This window comes from Capricornis sumatraensis, chromosome 7 (genome assembly GCF_032405125.1).
Source record: "Capricornis sumatraensis isolate serow.1 chromosome 7, serow.2, whole genome shotgun sequence".
NCBI classification, from domain to species: Eukaryota; Metazoa; Chordata; class Mammalia; order Artiodactyla; family Bovidae; genus Capricornis; species Capricornis sumatraensis.
This window is the reverse complement of record NC_091075.1, coordinates 60439528-60448703: the sequence shown is the minus strand read 5'-3', so window position 1 is coordinate 60448703 and position 9176 is coordinate 60439528. Positions and strand designations below refer to the sequence as shown.

The 9176-nt window shown below is 42.0% G+C and overlaps 1 protein-coding gene across 1 annotated transcript; it reads left to right on the top strand.

Moving 5' to 3' along the window:
• Window positions 1–2484: 2484 nt before the first annotated feature.
• Window positions 2485–4923, top strand: TLR10 (toll like receptor 10). The gene has a single exon (XM_068975571.1). It carries the CDS (start codon window positions 2485–2487, stop codon window positions 4921–4923), a length of 2439 nt encoding a protein of 812 aa, XP_068831672.1.
• The last annotated feature ends 4253 nt before the right edge of the window (window positions 4924–9176 follow it).

Here is a 9176-nt window from a genome sequence, read left to right as displayed (position 1 = left end):
GTTTTACATTAATTTTACTTTAAGAATTTTATTAAAATATTATTTATCTTGATTAACAAGTTTCCTGGTGCCTCTCAAAATCTGTGCTGAAACCACCCTAGTCTTGGCCCTGATAAATGCTACCATTTGTGACATGCTAGGCATGATACCATCTGAGCCACCAGGGGAGCTCAAGTGGGTTATATATATTATCTCTTTAACGCCTTTGCACAAAACCCATGTTACAAATGAGAAAACAGAACCTTTCAGCAGTTAAATGAATAATCTAAGTTATCATGGCCAGTGAGACGTTAAGATTGGACTGAAACCCAGACGTATTAATTTCTATCACTAAACTCATTCTCTAATCATCATGTACTACATTATAACAGGAATTCATAACTCCAATTAATTCATTTGATATATATTTTGAGAGCATATTATATACCATACTGTGCTAAGTGAAGTGAAGTCGCTCAGTCGTGTCCAACTCTTTGTGACCCCGTGGACTGTAGCCCACCAGGCTCCTCCATCCATGGGGTTCTCCAGGCAAGAATACTGGAGTGGGTTGCCATTTCCTTCTCCAAGAGATCTTCCCGACCCAGGGATTGAACCCAGGTCACCCGCGTTGCAGGCAGACGCTTTAACCTCTGAGCCACCAGGGAAGCGAAATACGATATTGAGATCACTAATCTACTTACACACATATAATGTATATTTACTAAGCACATGCCATGTACTAGGCATCTCTGTTTGGAATGCAGAGGTGAGCGAGATTGTCAGACCCCTTCTCTCATGGGTGTGAGAGGTGGGAGTGGTAGTCAACAAATAAATAAATGAACAAAAGTTTCAGATAGTGGTCAGTGCTCTATTTTGTAGAGAAATAAAACAGGATGAAGAGAATGAACAGCAAGTTAATCTAAATGGCCTCTTTAGATTAAGTGGTCAAATCAGGTTTCTTAGAGGAGACAGAGTTTAAGTCAAGACCTAAATGATAAGATCTGGCCAAGGAAGGATAAGAGAAGAGCATCCCAAGCTGAGGTCGGGGCAAGATGATGTAGCCAAGGAACAAAGAGAGGGGCAGTGTGATTGGAGTGCAGAGAGCCAAGAGAAGACCGATATGAAATGAGATCCCAGAAGGAAGCAATAGGAGCACATGGAGGATGCTATGGTTCAGCATTTGGAGCCTGGATTTCATTCTAAGTGCAATAGTATCAATACATTAGGTAGGACATAGGTAGGGAGCTACAACAAGTGACTCCTAAATACAGTAGCTTCAACAAGACAGTGCTTAACTAAATGGCTTCATCCAAGTCAGTCCTTGTAAGTTACTGATCTAAAACCTAAGTTGGGTGGCACTTGCAGATTTATTTGCTGGATTTCTTGAACTGTGTTTAAGGGAACATTGAAGAATCAATATGACCTAGAGAGATACAATTTTATCATGATTCATGTATTAATAGCATATTTGAAAGCAGATTTATCTTAACTCATCCTAGGAAGACAAGATAGCAGAGTGGTTAAGAGCCCAGGTTCTGCCCTCACCATGAATTAAGTTTGTGACTGTGGTGCAGTTTCAGGACCTCTTTAAGAACCACATTCTATACCTATAAAGGCTGAATAGTGATAGCACTTACCTTACAAGGCAGTGGTTTTAAGGGTCAGTGTATGGAATATCAGTGAATGGTAGCTGCTGTCCAAAAAGACATCAAATGGCCACTGCCTCATTTGCAGGAGAGTCAATGTGGTGTGGAGATGCTACCAGACAAGATGGATATATGTCATCATACATTTGTCCAAAACCTCAGAATGTACAACGCCAAGAATTAAGCATAGCATAAACTATGGACTTTGGGTGACTGTGATGAGTCAGTGTAGGTCCATCAATTGTAACAAATGCATCACTCTGATTGGGGGGGGGGAGGGGTTGATAATGGGGCAGGCTGTGCATGTGTTGGGGCAGGAGGGATATGAAAAAATCTCTGTACCTTCCCTTTAATCTTGTGGTGAATCTTAAACTGCTCTTTGAAAAATGTCTTAATTTTTAAAAATTTCTTTAAATCTTCCTACAGCTTTCGGGCTATTGGAAGGGGATGTAGCGGTGGTGGTGGTGGGCATTGTTGAACATGACTTGGCAATGCTGTTCCTTATTTGAACTGGGTGAGAGGCACTTCCGCCAATTATGATGTATCTATCTCCCTTTGGGGAATCTTGACTTGTCTCAGTGATGGGGGTGTAACGCAGCAACTGGCTTGGAAATCCATGAGCCAACCTCTGAGATGAAGTCAAAGATTCAGTAAATGGGTTGGGACCCTATTCCAAATTCTTGGTGAGTATAATCAGATGTTGGCATTAAAGAAAAGTCCTACAGGGTTTAACAAATCATATAACCACCTAACGGTATGTTGTCTTCCCAGGATTTGAACTCATCTTCCTCGTTCATGTGAGGTAATGTGTGATAAAATTCATCTGAGGTGAACCAGTGATAAAATCCTTGGAATTACAATGAGACATATCAGAAGCATTTACATATTTTGTAGTATTGTTACGTCTGTGCTTAGTGGGGCTTCAGAGCTGCCAGAAGAAAGAGAATTGACTGCCAACTTCTCCAGCATGTCTTTAAGAAAGGTTCCTGAAGACTTGACCCCAATTACAACCACACTGGATTTGTCTTACAATCTGCTTTCTCAACTCCAGGATTCAGATTTTCATTCTCTCTCTAAACTGAAAGTTCTGATTCTATGCCACAACAAAATCCAAGAGCTGGATATCAAGACCTTTGAATTCAACAAGGAGTTAAGATACTTAGATGTGTCTAACAACAGACTGAAGCGCGTAGCCTGGTTCTCACTGGCAGGTCTCAGACATTTAGATCTGTCCTTCAATGACTTTGACACCATGCCTATCTGCGTGGAGACTGGCAACTTGTCACACCTGGAAACCCTAGGTTTGAGTGGGGCAAAAATACAAAAATCAGATTTTCAGAAAATTGCTCATTTGCATCTAAATACTGTCTTCTTAGGATTGAGAACTATATCTCATTATGAAGAAGGTAGCCTGGCCATTTTAAACACAACAAAACTTCATATTGTGTTACCAGTGAACACAAATTTCTGGGTTCTTTTGCATGATGGAATCAAAACTTCAAAAATATTAGAAGTCACTAATATAGATTTGCAAAAGAGCCAGTTTACAAGTTATGGGTCTCAACAAAATCCTATTTTAGAGAATGCCAAGACATCCATTCTGTTACTTAATAAAGTTGACTTATCCTGGGACAATCTTTTCCTCATCTTCCAATTGGTTTGGCATACGTCAGTAGAGTACTTCCAGATTCAACATGTGACCTTTGGAGGTAAGGTTTATCTTGACCACAATTCATTTGACTACTCAAATACTGTAATGAGAACTATAAAACTGGAACATGTACATTTTAGAATATTTAATATCCCCCAGGAGAGCATCTACTTGCTTTTTACCAAAATGGATATAGAAAACCTGACAATATCAGATGCACAAATGCCTCACATGCTGTTCCCTATGTATCCTACAAGATTCCAATATTTAAATTTTGCTAATAATATCTTAACAGATGATGTGTTTAAAAAGTCTATCCAATTGCCTTATTTGAAAACTCTCATCTTGAAGGACAATAAATTGGAGACACTTTCCTTAGTGAGCTACTTTGCCAGCAACACATCCTTGAGGCACTTAGATCTGAGTGAAAATCTGTTACAATATGAAAATGACGAAAATTGCTTATGGCCAGAAACCTTGGTCACCATGAACTTGTCGTTCAACAAATTTGCTGATTCTGTTTTCAGGTGCTTGCCTAGAAACATTCAAATACTGGACCTGAATAGCAACAAAATTCAAACTGTCCCTAAAGAGATTACTCACCTGACATCTTTGCGAGAGTTAAATCTTGCATTTAATTTTCTAACTGATCTTCCTGGGTGCAGTCATTTCAGAAGACTCTTAGTTCTGAACGTTGAAATGAACTTAATTCTCAGCTCATCTCTGGATTTTTTCCACAGCTGCCAGGAAGTTAAAACTCTAAATGCAGGAAGAAATCCATTCCAGTGTACTTGTGAATTAAGAGATTTCATTCAGCTTGGAAAATACTCAGAGGGCATGATGGTTGGGTGGTCAGATTCGTACATCTGTGAATACCCTTCGAATCTAAAGGGCACTCAGTTAAAGGATGTTCATCTTCCAGAAATATCCTGCAACACAGGTTTGCTGATTGTCACCATTGTGGTTATCATGCTCGTTCTGGGGATGGCTGTGGCCTTCTGCTGCCTCCACTTTGATTTGCCCTGGTATCTCAGGATGCTACGTCAATGGACTCAGACATGGCTCAGGGTTAGGAAGACAACTCAGGAGCAACTCAAAAGAAGTGTCCAATTCCATGTGTTTATTTCATACAGTGAACACGATTCTGCCTGGGTGAAGTATGAATTGATTCCCAGTCTAGAGAAAGAAGATGGTTCTGTTCTGATTTGCCTTCATGAGGGAAACTCTGACCCTGGCCAGAGCATGACTGAAGATACCATAAACTGCATTGAGAAAAGCTGCAAGTCCATCTTTGTTTTGTCTCCCAGCTTTGTCCAGACTGAATGGTGCCATTATGAACCCTACTTTGCTCACCGCAATCTCTTCCATGAAAGTCTTGATTACATAATTCTTATCTTACTGGAACCCATTCCACTTTACTGCATCCCTACCAGATATCCTAAGCTGAGAGCTCTCATGGAAAAGAAGGCATACTTGGAATGGCCCAAGGATAGGCGTAAATGTGGCCTCTTTTGGGCAAACCTTCGAGCTGCTCTTCATGTTAATTTATTAGACACCACAGGGACATGTGAACTACAGACATTCACAGAACTGAATGAAGTGTTTCGAGGTTCTGCAGTCTCTCTGATCAGAACAGACTGCCTGTAGAGCCCCACCCACTCCTAGGGAGATTGGGACCTACATATACTGTTAGGATATAAATTGATACAACCTTTTTGATGGTAATTCGGCAATATCTATTAAAATGAAAAATTATCATTTCTTCATGTCAGTTCCTTGAAAGAGTTCTAAGAATGTATCCTATAGAAATACATTTTGCAAAGATTTATGTAAAAATGGTGTTCATCCTGGCATTGTTTATAATCCTAAAAAACTGAAAACAGCTCAAATGCCCACAAAGTAAGGATTGATCTACTAAATCATAGTACATTAACACAATGGAATATTACATAGCCATTAAAACTGAGCTTGCTGTGTATTTATTAACTGGTATGGAGAAAATTGTATTTTGGTTTGTACATTGAAATAAGAGTCTAAAGGAACCTAGACCAGCACATTGGTGTAGTAACAGTGTGTTTGGGTCTGGGAGTTTGGATTACAGCAGTTGGTTTCTATGTTGTATATTTCTATAATGTTGGAGTTGCTTGGAATGAATCTATATTTCTTTTGCAAGCAGAGAAAACAATAAAAATATTATTTTATATATAAAGTATTTTTTATTATTTATTTATTCATTTATTGTTGGCTGCGCTGAAACTTGGGGACTTCCCCAGTATCTCAGTCACAAAGAATCCGCCTGTAGTGCAGGAGTCCCTGGAGACATGGGTTCGATCCCTGGGTCAGGAAGATCCTCTGGAGGGTGTGGAAACCCACTCCAGTATTCTTGCCTGGACAATCCCACGGGACAGACGAGCCTGGTGGGCTACAGTCTATAGGGTCACAAAGAGTTGGACATGACTGAAGCACCTTGGCATGCATGCATGTGCTAGGTCTTTGCTGCTTCTCACAGGCTTTCTCTAGTTGTGGCAAGTGGGGGCTACTCTTCATTGTGCTGTGCAGGCTTCTCATTGTGGAGGCTTCTCTTGTTCAGAAGCACAGGCTCTAGACACATGGGCTTCCGTAGTTGTGGCACGTGATCTTGGTTACCCCACAACATGTGGAATCTTCCCAGACCAGCGATCAAACTCGTGTCCCCTGCGTTGGCAGGTAGATTCTTTACCTCTGGACCACCAGGGAAGTCCTAAAGATAGTTTTTAAAGCCTACATGTCCTACTCATTTTCTTTGATCTTCCCTTCTAGTCTCACAAATCATTGAAAGAGAACAAGCTCTCTTGAAGTTTGCAAAATTATATTTCAAAAATGAGCATCAAGAGCAAACATGTTCTTTCCCTGATTAGGAAAATGTCTGTGGCTCACCCGCATGATAAAGGAAGGAAATGGCTATAAGATCTGACACCATCGCCACATATGTCCTTGCTTCCTATCACTGAGCCCTTTTGAACTATTGGCCCTTTCTCAGAACATGCGTCTCTCTTTATGTGCCCAGACTCTAGGACTTGCATTTGCCTGCCTATGATACTTTCCTGCCCTAGCTTGTTCAGGAAATCTTATACATCCTTCAGGCAAAATCCAAATATTGACTCTTCTTTGAAACCTTCCTCATTTCTTCCCCAAGCATGATGCTCCTCTATTCTCTGTAACACTTTGGACATATTTATATCACCAAATTGATTACATATATTTTTAAAATCCATTCTCCCTCTTCTATGAGCTCCACAAAGGTAAGGACAGACTTCCCTCTGCCCTCGTATAAGCAGCAGTTTGTTCAGTCCATGGTTCAGAAAAGATGTTCAGTGAACTTTCATGGAATGGACAATGGGTTAACTAGAGAAACTTAGCAGGGACTCAACTGGCTTCAGGATGTGCATACATGTTCAGTTGCACAGTCAGGTTTAACTCTGTGTGACCTATGGCCTGTAGCTTGCCAGGCTCCTCTGTCCATGGGATTCTCCAGGCAAGAATACTGGAGTGGGTTGTCATTCCCTCCTCCAGGGGATCTTTCTGACCTGGGAAACTTGCATCTGCTTGCGTCTCCTGCACTGCAAGTGGACTCTTTATCAACTGAGCCACTTGGGAAGCCTGGCTTCAAGACAGAGAGTGGAATTTGAAGGTGAATTCTGAGGAGCCAAAGAGTAAGATCAGGCGTAGGTTAAAGTTTGGAAGAGAAGACAGAGAATCCATAATTGAAGGATTTCTGAATATAGCTTGAATCAGTGAATTTACCAATATTTGGTTTTTCTTAACTTACGAAAGGCTTCCCAGATGGTGCAGCAGTAAAAAAAGAATCTGCCTGTTAATGCAGGAGATGCGAGAGACTTGGGTTTGACTCCTGGGTCAGGAAGACCCCTGGAGGAGGGCATGGCAACCCACTCCAGTATTCTTACCTGGAGAATCCCATGGACAGAGGAGTCTGATGGGCTACAGTCCATGGGGTCTCAAAGAGCTGGACACACCGAGCAACTGAGCACACACGTGCTTGACTTAGGAAAGCATCTATCTCAGCTCATTCAATCTAATAAAACCAATCTCCTAAGCAGGCTAAAACTGGGTTCTGCATTTAACTTTATTTCCTTATGATCTGTGGTTTTATGAATTCCTCACACTAGTGATCATTTAAAAAAGAGTTCTCAGGAAGGTCCCTGAGGGTGTAGGGACCCTGGTGTGGATCTAGAAGCCAGGGTGTGTTTCCTTTTGGCCGAAGCCTGTCTACTCTGAGGTGCTGGAGTTCAGCAGCCCTGAGGCTGAACGTCCCTCTTCCTCCTTCCTGGTCTGTCTGGTAAAAGGGGAAACCCTAGGAAACCACAGTGGAGCCGTGGCAGAGGACGGAGAGAATGCCTTTCTTCCCAGGCACCCAGCATCTGGGCTGCTGTGTGTGCTTCAGGGCTTCTGGAGGAGTCAGACATACTGTATGAAGATTCTGTAAATCTCGCATAAATTACTCGGTGTAAGACTTTTACAGATTAGTTAATTTGGAACAAACAAAGAGGATAACACCATCCCTAAAGTTTTCAGGATTGGATTATTCATGGCAGTTATTCCAGTTCTCAATTTAGTAGATACAGTTTTTTTTTTTTAAATAGACATCTATTACAATTTTTAAAAAATAACACATTAGGCTTAGCTCTCAGCAACTTCTAATTTCAGCAGCTGGACAACCCCTAAGTCTTCCTGACAATTATTTGAGATTTGGATTCTTGTCTGCAGTCTCTCCCTACTCGCCAAGGCATCCTGCACTGGCAACCCAATACACCTAAAACAATGTGCTTGCTTTATCAGTAACTCATGACCTGGGGCTGCTCCTCAGATTAACCGACATTTAACCACAACCCAGAACATATATATAAAAGATGAAGAATAATTGGGATCCTGGTTTCCCCAGGAGGTTGCAAGGACAACTTTATCACTGATGCTCTGCTGGGGAAGCTTCCCACAGTCCTCTAGCTCCATTTCCCACCCCTCTGCCTTTGGTACTGATCTCAGTTATCTCTGTTATCATTTTTCTACTTATTTTGCCTATTCTGTCTTCCCCCACTAGAATGCAAACTCCTTTAGAGCAGAGATTTTGTCTGTTTTGCTCACAGATGGTGTCTCCACCTTTGCCCAGGACAGTGCCTGGCACATAGCTTCTCTCCAAGGATTTCTGAAGGAAACACAGTTTGTCTGTAGACACTTCATTGATTGACCACCTCTGCCCTTCTGAGATCCAGCAGGGCAGCCAAGTTCAACCACCTCAGTGCTGGGCCTTGTTGTAAATCAGGCACATAGATTTACTAGTCAGGGAGCATTCCTCACATTCAACAAGTATATTTTTGCTTACATTTTCTGGGACAGGGCTTCCCTGGTAGCTGAGCTGATAAAGAATCTAACTGCAATGCAGGAGATCCCATTCGATTCCTGGGCTGGGAAGATCCACTGGAGAAGGGATAGGCTACCCACTCCAGTATTCTTGGGCTTCCCTTGTGGCTCAGCTGGTAAAGAATCCGCCTGCAATGTGGGAGACCTGGGTTCAGTCCCTGGGTTGGGAAGATTCCCTGCAGAAGGAAAAGGCTATACCCACGTCAATATTCTGGCCTGGAGAATTCCCATGACTGTACAGTTCATGGGGTCACAAAGAGGCGGAGCTGACTGAGTGGCTTCCACTTTCTTTCATTTTCCTGGCCCAGCCGCCACTAGGCTGACTCCCCTGCCCCCGCCTTTGGCTCTTCCCTTTACTTCCCCCTGTTGGATTCTGCTTCATCTGAGGCTCTTGCTGTGGATTGCTCTTGAATGATTTCAGAGTCTGCAATTACATGGATCACCACAAATGGGTTTTATGGGTCAATCCCCCATCACTGCCTCTG